Genomic DNA, 16754 nt, shown 5'->3' on the forward strand with positions numbered 1-16754 from the left:
AAATCAATCTTAGGCTTGAAGCCTTTCCACCTTAGTAGTACCCTCCAAAACTCATGCCCCACTGGCATACTTTTCAAGGACCTATGATTACCTCTTGTCTGTGAAGAGAGGAGGAGGGAGTTACTCTAGTGGTTTAATTATATTTGGGGATTCCCATATTTTTATAGCACAAAAATCACAGTGTTAGAATTATGATTGATAAATTTGTCCACCTTTTCATCACTTCTCCTTTCAGTTGGCTTGGGCAAACCATTTCACGTTAGTCTTTGACATTTTCGCCTTGGGAAGAGATCTCTTTTTCCTAGCCCTTGGAAACTGCCCATTTCCCTTCCCATTGTAGCTTTAGAAAATGACAAATATACACCTATTTCAAGCACCAAATAATGGCAAGTACATAATTCCCAGGGCACTCTCAGATTTACAAAGTACTTTTCTCCCAACAAGCAACCTCATAAAGTGAGTAGCAGGGGGTAATTCTCTCCATATTTTATAGATGAAAAAACTGAATTTAAAGGTTAAATGATTGGTCAGAGTTCAGATAGCTAGAAAGTGTTATAGCCCAATCTCTGATTCAGACCTTGTGATGCTAAAATCAGTGATTTGTTCCCCATATTTATATAATTGGTTCAATTAGAATTTATTGGTGTACATTGTGTAATGTGGATCTAAACCCAGTTTTTACTAGCTTAATTGTCTCAATAGATTTGACTGAATAATGATTCCATTCCCCAGTCTTTTTTTCTCGACTTGGTAACAATTTCTCTCATACCATGGGGCCTGTTTCTGGGTTCTCGCTTCCGTTCCATTGATCTTTTTTTCCTGTATTTCCCTTTATAATGATTATTCCATAATACATTTTGAAGCCTGGGAAGCCTTTGACTATACTGAATTTCTTGCTAATTACTTCTCTTGCTATTTGTTGGCATCCTACTTTATTGCTTATATTGCTTATGTTGATAATTTCCCCCCTTATTTTCTCCTGATCACTTTAAGCCACTTTTAATTCCAGCTGCAGTTCCTCTTGTGATATTTTAACTGCTGCAAGTACCTCTTTCATTCTCCTCTCCTAACTTTCTATGAACTTAAGCAGCATACAACAGAGGCACAAGTGAACACTGATATTAATAGCTAGTACCTACATACAGCTTTAATGTTCACAGATTACTTTATATCCCTCATCTTGTTGAAGCCTCACAACAATCCCCCGAGGTTGTTACTACAGGAATTATCACCATTTTACAAAGGAGGAAACTTTTACAGTGAGGGTAACTGACTTGCTTATCATCCCATAGCTAGTAAGTCTCAGAGGTGAGACCTGAACCCAAGTCTCTCCTTCTACTAGACCATAAATTCCTAAATGAGTGAAATGTTCTTGGTGAGACTTTGGTTTCTTAAGTGTTAAAATAAGCCTGTGTGGTCTATGAGGAAGCAGGCCAGGCATCTCATAGCAATTTGATTTGAGGTTAGAGAAGAGAAGAGGTAACATCCATTTCAACAAGATGGCTGAGGGCCATTGAGGATCGGGGTCTCTGAGCCATCTTTGCCCTTTGCTCTGCTGCTATTAGAGAAGTAGGTGAGGAGGCAGCTGGTTCTGTCTGGGCCTCCCGTTGTGCAAATCACTTTAATTTCACCAGCCAGAATTGTGCTAATAGCCTCCTACAGGCTTTGTCTAAATGGGGAGTCAGGTAGAAAGGAAAGGAGAGCACTTTGATTATGGCACTGAATAAGGGCCTTTTATCAAAATTTAGGTTGTTTAAATTACCATTTTCTTTTCTCATCTGTTCACACAGTGTGTATGAATGAACCAGGTAGTTTGTAGAGGGGGAAAGATATAGATTTTTATTTATTTATTTATTTGGCAGGGCCATGAGGGTTAAGTGACTTGCCTAGGGTCACACAGCTAGTAAGTGTCAAGTGTCTGAGGCTGGATTTGAACTCAGGTCCTCCTGAATCCAGGGCTGGTACTTTATTCACTGTACCACCTAGCTGCCCCAAGATATACATTTTAATAGTACTTTGGGGTTGTTTATACAGTATTCTTTTTTTTTTTAATCCTTAAACGCATCTTTGTTTTAAAATGAGTATTTGAGTCAATGAACCTTGGAGCTTGCTTGGCATGATGGAGAAGAAAAGAATGTGGGTTCCTATCCTAACTGTCCTTAGTTCTTATGTGGGTCTATGGTCCCTATCTTTTCTGGGGATTTGGAGTCACTAAGCTTTGCAGAGATGGGCACACATTGCCCAAGCATGATGCCCATACCAGAGATCAAATGAGCAACTAGTAACACCTTCCCTAGATCAAAGCCGTGGAGAGTTATGGGAGATTTGAGGAGGGATGAAAAGGTTTAGAAAAACCACTGTAGTGGGAAGGAAAGTGAATTGTTATGGGGAGATAGAAAATGATTGCTTTGCTGCAATAAGAAAGGGGCCAGTTGAGGCTATGGAACATACATTTGTAATGGGCTCAGCACAGTTTTGTGACTTTTTCCTCCAGCTTTGTGGTTGTTGTTCGTCCTTCAAAAAAATGTCGTTCATCCTGAAAAAAAAAATTCACAAAACTGTGTTGACTGGGCCCATTATAAGTAGCTGAACACAAAGAGGGAAAATGGGAGTACTCTAAAGATGAGGCGGGGTCAGAGCTACGTTGATCATAGGATAAAGAGTCAAGGGACTTGAGAGAAGAAGAGAAGGTATAGTCAAGAACAGGAAGTCTTGATGGGGTCAAGAATGGGAATGGGAGAGAGTTTTTAGCCAGGGTAGGAGTCAAAGCCTGGTAAGGGATTGGAGGGCACCATGAAGATGCGAAAGATTTGTGGCTGAAGAAACTGAGTCTGACTTGTCAACTAGTAAGTGTTAAGTGTCTGAGGCTGGATTTGAACTCAGGTCCTTCTGAATCCAGGGCTAATGCTCTATCCACTGCGCCACTTAGCCGCCCCTAACCCTTTCTTTTTACAGAGGGTGTAATGGGACCAGAGAAATGAGGGTCACATAGGTAGTTATATAGGTCAGATGGGCAGTTAAGTGTTAGTTTGGTACAGTCAAGAGGGCACTGGCTCAGGGGGGAACCAGGCTTAAAACACACCACTGACACATAACTGTTATGTGACCTTGCACAAGTCCCCTCCCTTCTGGGCCTCAGTTTCTTCAAATTTAAAGTGCGGTGGGTTATACTAGAGTAAGGCTCCTTAATTTCAGGCCCATGAATGTGTTTGTTTGTTTTTAATATTGATAACTGCATTGCAATGTAATTGGTTTCCTTTGTAATCCTGTGTATTTTATTTTTTACATTTAAAAGCACCCTTCTGAGAAGGGGCCCACTGGCTTCCCTAGACTGCTTAAGGGGGTCCGTGACCCTAAAATGATTTCAGAAAATCTCAGAGGTCCCTTCTTGATCTAAATCCCTGACACTGTGATGCTAAATATCAGAGGTGGCAACATCCAGCTCCCCTGACTTCAAATCGTGAGCCCATTTTTTTGAGCCACAGGGGAAGGGTAAGACAATGAAAATTTAAAAGGCAGTTACCCTGAACTTCTTACTCTCCTTCATTTACCATGTCCAGTACATTATCGCGTCTTGTCAATTCTCCTTCCTCAACATCTCTCCCTGTGCTCTTCACTCCATTCCCACAGCCATGTCCTAGTTCAGGTCCTCAGCATCTCCCGCCTAGACCTCTACAGTAGCTTCTAAATTGATCTCCCAGCCTTGTCTCTCTTTTCTGGAGCAGCTAAGTGGCACAGTGGATGCAGCACTGACCCTGAAGTTGGGAAGATCTAGTTCAAATCTCACATCTAGCTGTGTGACCCTGAGCAAGTCACTTAACCCCAATTGCTTCAAACATTTGGAGCCATCTCCAGTCGTCTGTATATCTTGCCTCTGGACCTACATGGCTCTGGAGGAGAGAGTGAGGCTGGTGACTTGGTACTTAAATCAAGTTCAGGGCAAGTCATGACATTACCCCGATGTCATGGTCCTCTTCAGGGGCCAAAGGACAAACAACTCTCTCCTCCACAATAATCTGCCAAAATGATACCCCTAAAGCACAGATCTAGCCTGGTTATTTTCCTCCTCCATGAGCTCCACTGGCTCTCTGTTGTTGATAGGATCAAATGCAAACTTATCTGCTTAGCATTGAAATCCCTTCCCCATCTAGGTCCCACCTCCTCTTTCAGACTTTCTGCCCATTCCTCTGCTTCCCTTCACACATTCTACACCACAACCAAACGGGTTCTCATCCACAATTCTCTGCAATACACTCTCTCCTCACCTCCACATTGTAGAGTCCTTGATTTCCTTCAAAGCTCAGCTCAGATGCTACCCCTCTGTCAGACCCTTCCCGATCTATGCCGTGTCCGACTTGCTGAGACCCCGTTGGGAGTTTTCTTGGCAGAGATTTGGGAGTGTTTGCCATCTCCTTCTCCAGCTCATGTTACAGATGAAGACCTGAGGCTAACAAGGTTAAGTGACTTGCCTGGGGTCACACAGCTAGAAAACCTCTGAGGCTGGATTTGAACTCAGGAAAAGCAGTCTTCCTGATTTGAGGCTCAGCATTCCAACTAGTTGCCCCTGCTCCTTAAATAGAGGAGTATAAAACACTATCTGACACTACAAAATATTCTTTGTAAATGTGTATAAACTCTCGACCGTTGTCTTTGCAGACTAAATAGGTGCACCAGGGAGACATTTAGAGCAAAGCTTCTTAACTTGGGAGCCATGAGTCCAGATTTCAGGGGTCTGTGAATTTAGAAGGGAAAATGAAAGTCACATCTTTCTTTTCACTAACCTCTCATTGAAATTTAGCATTTCCTTCAGTTATCAAACTAGGCGACCACCATTCTTCTGAAAAGAGATCCATGGGTTTCAGCAGCCTTAGCAGTCCACGATGCAAAAAAAAAAAAAAAGTTAAGAACTCTAATTAAGAGAAGCCAGTGGGGGCAGCTAGGTGGTGCAGTGGATAGAGCACCGGCCCTGGAGTCAGGAGGACCTGAGTTCAAATCTGTCCTCAGACTCTTAACACTTACTAGCTGTGTGACCCTGGGCAAGTCACTTAACCCCAACTGCCTCACTAGAGAGAGAGAGAGAGAGAGAGAGAGAGAGAGAGAGAGAGAGAGAGAGAGAGAAGCCAGTGGGGGCGGCTAGGTGGCACAGTGGATAGAGCACCGGCCCTGGAGTCAGGAGGACCTGAGTTCAAATCTGTCCTCAGACTCTTAACACTTACTAGCTGTGTGACCCTGGGCAAGTCACTTAACCCCAACTGCCTCACTAAAGAGAGAGAGAGAGAGAGAGAGAGAGAAGCCAGTGGCAATGAGACAATTGTAAATTGTTAATCCCAATGAAGAATGATAATCCACTATCACCTTAATAGAGTCATGGTAGTAGAGAGGGAGATTTGGGTTCAAGTCCTATTTCTGGCAAACTTTGTCACTTTGGGCAAACCATTAACTGCTTGGTGCCCTCAGGCAGCTCCATTGCGCATCAATCATGGATATGCACTGATAGAGGCAGTTTTCTTACCAGGAATTCCTCATGCCAATGAAATCCCAAGTGTGGACCAAGAAAAGATAAATAAGTAACAAGCTGATTCTGGAGCCAATGACAGGCCAGAGTGCAGCTCCCACTGTGGTCATTTAGCTCAGGTGAGCTCTGATCTGTCAGACAATTAACTGCTTTCAAAACCTTTCAGAAAGGACATGAGGGTAAAGATGGGTTTTAAAAAAATCTGAATAACTGATTGAAGATATTCTCTTTTTCTCTTACAAGGCAAATACGGGACACGGTGAACTGGATCTTCAGCGAGCCAATGTTAGTTTATTACATTAATGTCTTTCGGGATGCATTTTGGCCAAATGGAAAGTTGGCCCCACCAATGCCACCCAGGAGTGAGGAGCAGAGTCAGGAAACTAAACAGAGAGCACAGCAAAAACTACTTGAAAACATTCCAGGTGAGCCATGTATGCATGTATGTGTATCTGTGTAATGTTCACGGATGTGTGCCTTGTGCATGTATGCATTGTGTATATATGTATGTGTATATTTACATGCGTGTATATGTGTGTATATGTGTGTATGTTATGTATAAATGTATATGTATGTATAGAATGCACACACTCAGAGAACAGGATAACTAAGGACTAAAGAGGAAAAATTTGCATTAAATTTTGGTCTCTATGATATCACCCCTAAGAAAGCAACTAGAGGATGTCTCCAAGAAGATGTGGGCCTAGAAATCTTTCTAAAGAAGGAACTAGGGGGCAGCTAGATGGCACAGTGGATAGAGCACGGGCCCTGGATTCAGGAGGACCTGAGTTCAAATCCGGCCTCAGACACTTAACACTTACTAGCTGTGTGACCCTAGGCAAGTCACTTAACCCCAATTGCCTCACCAAAAAAACAAACAAACAAACAAAAAAAGAAGGAACTGGGAATGTTCAATCTGGTTTAAAAACAAAAACAAAATTTAGGAGAAACGGATTGTCAGTCTTCAAGAACTGCCTCTGAAGTTAGAGGATCAAGGTTCAGATACAGCCTTTTGGTACTAACAGTGGGATTTGGGGCAACTCACGTCACTTCCTTGGGCCTCAGTTTCCTCATTTGTAAAGTGAAGGAGTTGACTAAAAAATATGATCGATACCATTGCAAATGATAACTTTAGAAGATTAATGATGGAATATGCCCCTATCTTCTTAGAAAATAGGTGATGGAGTAGAGGTGCAGAACAAAGCAGACATTTTCAGCCTTGGCCAATGTATTGAATTATTTTCCTTGAAAATATGCATGCTTATGTGTGTATAGATTGTTTAATTGTTTTCAGTTGAGTCCTACCCTTAGTGATCCAATTGGGGGTTTTCTTGGCAGAGATACTGGAGTGGTTTGCCATTTCCTTCTCCAGCTCTAAGGCAAACAGGGTTAAGTAACTTGTCTAGGATCAAACAGCTACTAAGTGTCTGAAGGCAGATTTGAACTCAGAACGATCAGTCTCCCTGGTTCCATGCCCAGTGTTCCATCCACCATGCCGTTCGTGTGCGTGTGTGTGTGTGTGTGTGTGTGTGTGTGTGTGTACATGCACACATATTTATTATGCAAAGGAGCACTTCTCATTGTGAGAGTGAGATGGAATAGGGAGTAAATTAGTGGGTAACAATAGATGAAAAAGAAGCGTCAATTTAAAAAAGATTTTAAATGACAAAGACGAAAACAAAATGGTCTCTGAGATAGATCTCTTCTGGAATTAGATTTATGATGCTAAGTATTTAAGATGCCATGATGGGGGTGAAGGGTTAGACTTTTTCTTCTGGACCCCAGCAGGGGTGGATTTGAAGGAGGCAGGTTTGGGCTTGAATTACAAGGAAAAGCTTCCTAGCAATAAGAGCCATCCGAAAGTCGAATGGACTGTTTGTGTAGGAAGTAAGTCTCCTGTCGCTAGAAGTTTTTCGGCAGAGGTTAGATGCCCATTTGACAAGGATGAGGGTGAAGGGTTATTCAGTATAAATTAAACTAGCTGGCCTCTGAAGTCCTTTCTAACTTAAGAGTCTGGGAGATCTCTTTCCAACTCCAAACGACATAATCTATATTTTGATCTTTCCTCTTTGTTGAAGAGAGACATTTCATGGTTTGTCTTTAAAAGGGCAGCATCTGATGAAAAATTCATATATGGTATACTTGGGCATTTCAAGTATTCATGATTCTGGCATTGTGGGTCCTCCCTCAACCAACCAGACTCTAACCCCTTTAAATCTCAATAGACAGGGGCAGCTAGGTGGCACAGTGGATAGAGCACCGGCCCTGGATTCAGGAGGACCTGAGTTCAAATCTGACCTCAGACACTTGACACTTACTAGCCGTGCGACCCTGGGCAAGTCACTTAACCCTCATTGTCCCACCCCCCCCCCCCGCCCCCGCCATAAAACAGAATCATTAAAATCTCAATATATAGTAGTTTGTGGGAGTTGCTACGTCTCTAGCCCAACCAGTTCCAAAGCAGAACTCATTATCTTTCTCCCGAAACTCTCCCCTCTTCTGCATTTCCCTATCACTTTCCAGGCTGCACCATCCTCCTAGGGTGTCAGCCTCGATTCCCCAGCCACACTTACATATTCAGTCTTTCACCATGTGCCATCATTTCTACCTTCACAGCATCTCTCATGTACATCTTCTCTGCACTCATATAGCCATCACCCAAATCAGGTCCTTACCACCTCTTGCCTGGAGAGCTTCAGTGACCTTCTCCTTGGTCTCCCTGCCTCAGGTCTTGCCACCCTTCTGTTGAATAAATGCCAGTGCCTCCCAATGAGTGCCTGGATACAATATAAAATGTAATGTAGCATTTAAAGCCTTTCAGAATCTGCTCCCTTTCCACCTTTCCGGTCTTCTTGCATGTTACTTTCCTCCATGTCCTTTATGATTCAGCAACATCTTTGCTTTCCCTCGAACCCAACTCACCATCTCTTCACTCTATGCCTTCTCATTGGCTCTCTCCTATACCTGCAATACTGTCTCTCCTCACCAGTGCCTCTCGGTTTCCTTCACATCCTTCAAGACTGCCCAAATTCTCCCTTCTGCATGAGGTCTTTCCTAGTGTCTCTCTTCCCCACCAACTCCCCCTCCCCCATTGCTCATGCTTTCCTTCAGAAATTATCTCCCATTTGTGTTGTGTGTCTTGTGTGTGTGTGTGTGTGTGTGTGTGTGTGTGTGTGTTGAGGGAAATGATTGTGTTTTTGTCTTTCTTGGTATCCTTAGTGCTTATCACAGTGCCTCACACACAGTAAGTGCCAAATAAATGCTTGTTGCCCGACTGATTGATTAGTTGTAACCAAATGTTGGCCATCCTTCTGGTGGTGAGCCTCTCAGTTAGCCAGACTGGACTTTGGAAGGTAGACACACAGTCAATTGCCAGGACCATGCAATAAGTAATGCCTTTCTAACTCGGTAGAACCTGCTACCTCTCTCTGGAATACAGTAGGAATTTAACTGCTTGTTGAGCTTAGTCAAATTAAATGGCTTGAGTTTAGCATCATGCCCTTTGTGCTGTGATGAGGGTTCAGAGGAGGCCATTAGTCGGGGATCAGTGCTATATTTAGGAACTTAATTTATGAGGGATGAAAATCAAAATTGCATTTCAGAAATTAAATTTAGATAGGTTTTGATCTTAAAATATTTTCATGACTTTCCTAGAGATTTTAAATCAGCAATCAGAAGTTCTTCTTTTTTTTTTTTTTTGTGGGGCAATGAGGGTTAAGTGACTTGCCCAGGGTCATACAGCTAGTAAGTGTCAAGTGTGTCTGAGGCTGGATTTGAACCCAGGTCCTCCTGAATCCAGGGCCAATGCTTTATCCACTGTGCTACCTAGCTGCCCCCTAAATCAGCAGTTCTTAATGGGGTTGATGAACTTGGTTGTTTTAAGAAATATTTTGTGAAATATATTTCATTGTAATTGGTTTCCTTTGTAATTTTATGTATTTTATGTAGTTAAAAATCTATTTGGGGGTGCAGTTATGTGGTGCAGTGGATAAAGCACCAGCCCTGGATTCAGGAGTACCTGAGTTCAAATCTGATCCTAGACACTTGACACTTAATAGCTGTGTGACCCTGGGCAAGTCACTTAACCCCCATTGGCCCGCCAAAAAAAAACAACCCAAAACTATTTGGCAGTGAAGTACATAGGATTCATGAGATTACCCAGTCAATCCAATCAGTCCAAATCAATCTGGGGCCTTTGGGCACTGGCAAAAGCCCATTATTTTCTTACACAAGGGAGTCTGTGACACAAAAAAAGCTAATAACCCCATTAAAAATACAGTTTAGGAAAACAGTTAAATACTGAAATCTTTAAAATGGCAGTTTACTATAATTTTTAGATATTTCCAGATGGACTGGTCATAGGTTACCCCCATTTCTCAATGTTTACATATGTAAAACAGTTTTAATATCTTATTACATATTTGCTGCTCACTAATTATTATGTGCTTTATTATTAGCAGCACTCTAAAATATACATTGACCTTTTTCCCCCAGATATGCTCCAGAGCCTAGTTGGACAGCAAAATGCCCGCCATGGTATAATAAAAATATTCAATGCACTGCAAGAGACAAGAGCCAATAAGCATCTATTATATGTGAGTAAATTAAAACATAAGAGCCAGAGATTCCATAGTTTTAATTTTAATGCCTCAAATTTGCTTGTTTTAATTCTACTGTAACCATTCCTCCCACCCTCCTTAGCTTCTTGTGTGAGTACCCAGCACAGAGCCTTGCATGTAATAGGCATATAGTAAACATTTATTGAATTGAATTCAATCCATTTATAAAGTTTTTTTTTAATTTTTGTGATTCAGTTTCCAAATATTCAGTTTCAAGACATCTTAAAATGTGTCAGACTTTTATATCTGATCCATTGTACTCAATCTCCAACCCCTTCTTCCCCGGTCATTCTGAGAATTATGATTGTGTTAGATTCAGAGTGAAGAAGAGACATGTTTTTTTTTAATGTGACCAAGGAAGGAATTTTGTTATGCTTGTCCGTACATATTTGTTATGGGGATTTTATTTTTGTTTTTGCTTTTTTCCCTCTTTGGGTGAGAGGGAGAGAAAATAGATTTTTAATTAAAAATAATTTAAAAGATTTATAGTTATGAGATATTTTATGACAATTTGATCATTATTAAAAGCTCAATAAAATAATTTGGCCCCGTACTGAATTCTGATCATCTTTTGTTTTCAGTATTCAAATGAAAAATGGGAATTTATTTTCTTTGATACAGAATTTCATCAAGTCCTTGGAAAACTCCAGTGACTTATTTTTCTTCTTTCCTGTTCTAGGTGCTGATGGAACTGCTGCTAATTGAGTTGTGTCCTGAGCTGAGAATTCATTTAGATCAACTTAAAGCCGGTCAAGTTTGAGGCACCACAAAAAAGCCTCTAGAGAAATGTCTGTGTAATAATAGACATGACAATTATTTTCCTCTTTTCCATAGAGGGCTGATTGAGAACTATATTGGTTTTTATTTTCAGTTTTTTTCCCCTTAGTTTTATGTGAAGTAAGCAGACTTGAAAAGATTTGATGCTGTAGTCAGATAGAAAATATGCCACTGTATAATTATTGGTTTTTATTTAAATAAACAGCTATATAAATACCTTAAAGTCCATAGTACTCATTGAACTGATTGTTGATATAAGTGATAAGAATCTCGGAAATATTTTAAACATTTATAAAAAATGGTTTTCTTTCAAAGTGGTAAAAGCCAACAAATGTTACGTAAGTCATCTCCTCACTAAGGATTCCAAACATTCCTCTCTCCTTTCCTGTGTGTCAGAGAGCATTGTGGTGCAATATTTCATGTAAAAGCTGTTGTGATGTTTTTATTGTTTTTATTTTTACCAAAGATTTCTGATAGTTTGAAGAATTTGTAAGCAATAAATAATGAAAAGGAACCCACAGAGCTCAACACCATGATTAGTCCATTATGTAAACAAATCAACAAATGGGTGCTATAGACAATACAAAAAAATCCCAGTCATTGCCATCAATAAGTTTGCAGTCTAGTGGGGAATGGTACTTCAAAAATATTTGACCCTCAGCCACCAAAATAGCTCAGTGGATGGTCTTTGAGAGTTTCTGCAGTTGAAAAATGCAGCACCTTGTGAGGAAACTCATGTTAAACCTCTCCAAAATTAACTAGGCTAATTCTCTAATTATATACATAATTGTATATAGCAATACAGGATCAGAAATTGCAAGTACCAGATGAGTGCTTGGGGTAAGCATGCTGTGGAAACCGAGGAGGGAGCAGTCACTTCTTGTTGTTGTTTGTCCTTCATTCTAGAAGAAGACCAATGACCTCATGTGGGCGATTTCTTGACTATCATGTGAATTGTCATCAGTCTCACTCTTTCCTCCAGAGTCATCAAAGTCATTGAAGTTCAGTGACTTCTAGTTTGATGTGGTCAGGGAAGCCTTCCTGGAGGAAGCAGAATCTAAATTATACCTTAAAAAATGAGTAGGATTTGAACTAAGTGGGGGATACTCCAGAGAGTTGCAGGGATTTGGGTATATCAAAATACAACTAGTGATTCAAAATATATTCCAGTGACCTGAGTTCAAGTCTTGCTTTTGAGGCATACTGTATGATTCAGAGCTCAGCACCATCTCTAAAGGGTCTAGGCAATTTTCTAATACTACAAGTTGCAAAGAAGCTACCAACCTGAACTGACAAAGAGAACATACTCATCTGGATGTTTGTCATCCTAATGAATCACTGAAGACCTGGATTGAAGTCCTAGCCTTGATGCTGTGAGGGCCCAAATTTAATATACAGAGCGTTAACTGGGTGACTCCCCAAAATATTGGGGTCCCAGAAATATGAGGGACCTTTAGCTTCAAACCTCCCTCCCCTCTGAACTGCCCTTTTAGATATTTCTCCCAGGCCAATAAGAAAGGAGCCTTACAGCTTTAATTCACAAAAAGGATCAGATTTTATTACTTGGGAATTAAATAACAAAGGTGAAATGAATAAAAATCAAAGATAAGGAAATAGGAAAAAGAAATACAGATAAATTCTCTTAACTCTAAACTTAGCCTACACAATCCCCAGATCATTTCCAATTAAGCTAATTCAAAGGAATTTAGGGTTTTCTGTGTTCACTCACCAAAACCTGGAAAGTCCATTATTGCTCGTGCCACTGGAAAAGCAGAAGCCAGAGAGAGAGAGAGAGAGAGAGAGAGAGAGAGAGAGAGAGAGAGAGAGAGAGAGAGAGAGAGAGAGAGAGAGAGAGAGAGAGAGAGAGAGAGAGAGAGAGCTAACATTCTGGAAGTGCCTTCGCCTCCCCTCAGGGAGCGTTCAATCTTCCTCCCCCAAAAAGGAGAGGTCCTTCAAAAACTGCCTATAGAGAGTTCTCCTTCTGACCTCGGTAGCAAACGTAACTTCAGGGTGGGCCAGGTGTGGCCCCTCCCAAATGTGTCAGCTAAAACTCCAAGAATTTTTTATCACAAATAATTTTTACCACAATGCTTCCTGGTCATTTAACCTCTTAAAAGCTCACTTTCCTCATCAATCAATTAGGAATCATACTTGCCTTACCCACCTAACAGACTTCTTGTATCTCAGAAAGTACCTTATATTCTCTAATGCTCTCCAATGAATCTGTGATCTCATTTATGTAGTGCGCCCTTCCAGCAATGCACGTCATCCATGCCTACCCATGATGTGTAGCTCTCATCTTTGTTCTCCCAAAAGTCTATCACAAGGTTCACACAGTTATTGATAATAAGTAGATACCAAGGGAGCATGAAGTCTGTCTCTTGGTACTCTCTTCCTCTATATGACTAGCTCATTTATTCAGTCATATATTTCTCTGGAGACATCCTTCACCCCATTTTTCCTGGGTAATTCCTTGATTATGTATGTGATTCTCTTGTACCTCTTCACTGTGCCTCTTCATTGCCCTTTCTTCGTTCTTTCTTCTGAGGCTCAGAACCAGATCAATGTTGGTGTTAGAAAGATGGGTCTCACTTTCAAGGAGAAACTCACCGTAATTAAAGCAACTTTCTGACTTCCCAAAGGCAATCCAACCTGTTTTTTTTTCCTCCCTTTCGTTCAATTCTGGGCCTGACTCATTATGCATTCATGGTGTCTATCCAAGATGTATGTACCGATGAACTAATTCTATGAGTTGTACAAATCATCCTCTGGACCACAGGCATTCTTCATTCCTCTGGTTTTCATGAATAGATAGATAGATAGATATTGATACAGATACAGATACAGATACAGATATAGATATAGATATTGATACAGATACAGATACAGATATAGATACAGATATATAGATATAGTCAAGCCAAACCTCTTTGAATGGGCTTAGATCTCAGGATGCTCTGAAATGTTTTCTCCCAGAGATTCTCAATCTGGGGTCTGTGAACTTTTGAAAAAATGTTTTGGTAATTGTATTTCAATGTTATTTGTAGTACTGTGTATTACATAGTAACATATTTGTAATTTTAAGACCAGAATTAAATACTGTATATTTCTATACATCTAAAATAGTATTGAGAAGTGATATACAGTTTTTCAACAGGCTTCCAGAAAGATCCAGAACACAAAAGAACCCCTTTTAGAACCCCCTTTTAAGAATTTGATGCAGTATGCATAATGTCATTCACAAACAGGAACATCTAGAGGACCTGCTATTTACCTGACTTAGATTCTGGGACCTTTACGACAATGATGAGCACCTTTGTTGAGGATATGGTTTTTTGTGGGGGTGGGGGGGGTGTTTTTGGTTTTTTGCAGGGCGATGAGGGTTACGTGACTTGCCCAGGGTCACACAGCTAATAAGTGTAAAGTGTCTGAGGCTGAATTTGAACTCAGGTCCTCCTGAATCCAGGGCCAGTGCTTTATCTACTGTGCCACCTAGCTGCCCCTGTGTTGTTGTTGTTGTTGTTGTTGTTGTTTTTCACTTTGTAGGACTGTTGAGGACATTTATTTAGTTCCATATTTCAAACAATCTTGGATGATTGTGACACACATGGGAAACACTTTGTTGAAGAGTCTTTAGAGTAGAATTTTCCTTTCTTCAAATATTTTTATAGTCAATAAGCACAATGAGATCTTCTTTTCTCTATATCCTTCTGTGTGGCTATAAAAATGTATAAGAGAATTTGGGGAAATCCTGCTAGTTCCTCTTTCCTGCCTTCTTCAAGGATGGCCTCAATATATGTGGAGATTATTCTCATAAAAAGTTAGTAGCACTGGGAATAGGTATGTGGTCAGCAGTTTATATTTTCTCACTCCCTCTTTTTTTTGGCAAAAAAAAGTTATTCTTTTTCTTTCATCTCCTTTCTTCTTTCAGATGCCAAGAAAATCTGTGCCCTCAAAATTCTGTCACCTTCAGCATAGATATGCTTGGTATATTTGTATACTTGGTCCAGCTGCTTTTTCATCTTTGTCTAATTCAGTCCCATTTCTACATTATCAGGCACCACCCTGGGGAATGTGATATTAGTGTCTATTTGTTCAATGGCATTACCAGCTATTAGTAACGTTACTGTTTTGTTTTGCTTTTTAAATAAAAGCTCAACTTTCCATAAAGAACTTCAGATATTTTTGTGGAAGCTTTAAAAATCTCTTGGCCCAACTTTATAATCTGACCATATCTCCAACCGCAGGGCAAAGGTGCTAATGGAAGGGACTAAGGGCTTACTTAACTAGTTAGTTGGCTGAGATATTTGGTCATTCTGATTTGTTGGAGCTCGAAGCTGAGACTGAGAAGTATTCATTTTAACCTTTACTCGACTTTTGAGAAATCACGAGAACCTAGACTCACTGAACTTTCTATAATTCAGAGCCTCATTCCCCAAGGGCATGTAGATATTTTACTGCCTCATATTGTCAACTGAAATATGAACTGTTTGATTAGTGGGCATGAAAAATTAGCCTAGATGTGGATTTTTGAGATGTTCCTGAGACAGTGACAGTTTGCAAGTAGTCAGTTTCACATTTAGGTTAAGCGAGACAGCAGATTTAGTTAAAACTCTTATTAGTATTGACTCAGTGGTTTGTTATTTTAGGTAAGGGAGCTGGGTTTATCAAGTCTTGGGAAGGAAGAGAGGGTTGGCGAAATTTAGGCCTCTGAAATAGTTTAAGTCATATTAAGGCATTATTTAAGGCATATTTGAAAATAAAATGCATTTAAGAAGAAATCTTTGAATAATTAAATTGGGGTTTGAGACACTGGAGCATATAATTAAAGCAGCTATGGAATATTAAGCATATTTTAAAAGAAGGGAGACAATTCATTTTCTGGAATAGTTTAAATATGATTTTGCCCAGAAATAGTAGGATGACCACCTGAAAACATCCATTTGTCTCAATATTAAAAATCCTTTTCCCTTTAGGAAAAAATATTGAAGAATTAAACTATAAAACAAATAACGTCTTTTTGTCAAGCACTAGCCATTCCATATAAGCTGCTTTTAGTCTATCCCAAAGATGAAAGTCATTCTTCATTGAAAATTATCTAGGCATTATGATGGCTGTAGTTTTACTATAACCTTGCCAGGGATAGCATATTTGTCATTTCCATGGTCAAATTTATATTACATCTGGTATGTTTGTTTGTTTGTTGCGGGGCAATGAGGGTTAAGTGACTTTCCCAGGGTCACACAGCTCCTAAGTGTCAAGAGTCTGAGGCTTGATTTGAACTCAGGTCCTCCTGAATCCAGGGCCAGTGCTTTATCCATTGCACCACCTAGCCGCTCCCTACATCTATTTTTATAAATATCTATCCTTATGCCAACCCTTTTTCCTACAGGTCTCTATGGAAGCCTTATGCTTTTATAGGAGTAATTCCTTGACTGTGTCATGAACTTCATCTTTTATCAAAGATTTGAGCAAAAGATTTGTTTTTGACATCATATGTAACATTCCTCACAACCTAAAACCCTCCACAACTCTACCAAGGGGAAGGGAAGTGTTTCTTCATCTGTTCTTCAAAATAAAGATTTTTACACAATCTTCTAAAGCAATTTTTTTGGGGAAATTTGACCATTGTGAGATTTCATTTTTTTTTTCATCTCTGTCACTGAAATAGAGAATGTGTATGCTCTATTAGAGCTACTTTACAAAAACAGCATTTCCTTTTAGTTTTTATTGTTGAATGATTTGGCTCATTTTACTCCCATATTTGTCCCCATTTTTGTTACTAAATCCACCTGGTATCAAATATTTTTAAATTAGTAGCCGAGTGCATTTTGTTAAAACAC

The 16754-nt window shown here is 40.0% G+C and overlaps 1 protein-coding gene across 3 annotated transcripts in view; it reads left to right on the forward strand.

The window, feature by feature from the left end:
- SNX25 (sorting nexin 25) overlaps window positions 1-11134 on the forward strand; it is a 260886-nt gene extending 249752 nt beyond the window's left edge. For all 3 annotated transcript variants that reach the window (XM_043972839.1, XM_043972837.1, XM_043972838.1), the window contains 3 exons: window positions 5759-5940; window positions 10010-10110; window positions 10814-11134. In XM_043972839.1, the coding sequence (XP_043828774.1) occupies window positions 5759-5940; window positions 10010-10110; window positions 10814-10894 (364 nt within the window). In that variant the 3' untranslated portion in view covers window positions 10895-11134. The remainder of the gene's footprint in view (window positions 1-5758; window positions 5941-10009; window positions 10111-10813) is intronic.
- The last annotated feature ends 5620 nt before the right edge of the window (window positions 11135-16754 follow it).

This window comes from Dromiciops gliroides, chromosome 6, assembly GCF_019393635.1.
Source record: "Dromiciops gliroides isolate mDroGli1 chromosome 6, mDroGli1.pri, whole genome shotgun sequence".
In the NCBI taxonomy this organism is placed as follows: Eukaryota; Metazoa; Chordata; class Mammalia; order Microbiotheria; family Microbiotheriidae; genus Dromiciops; species Dromiciops gliroides.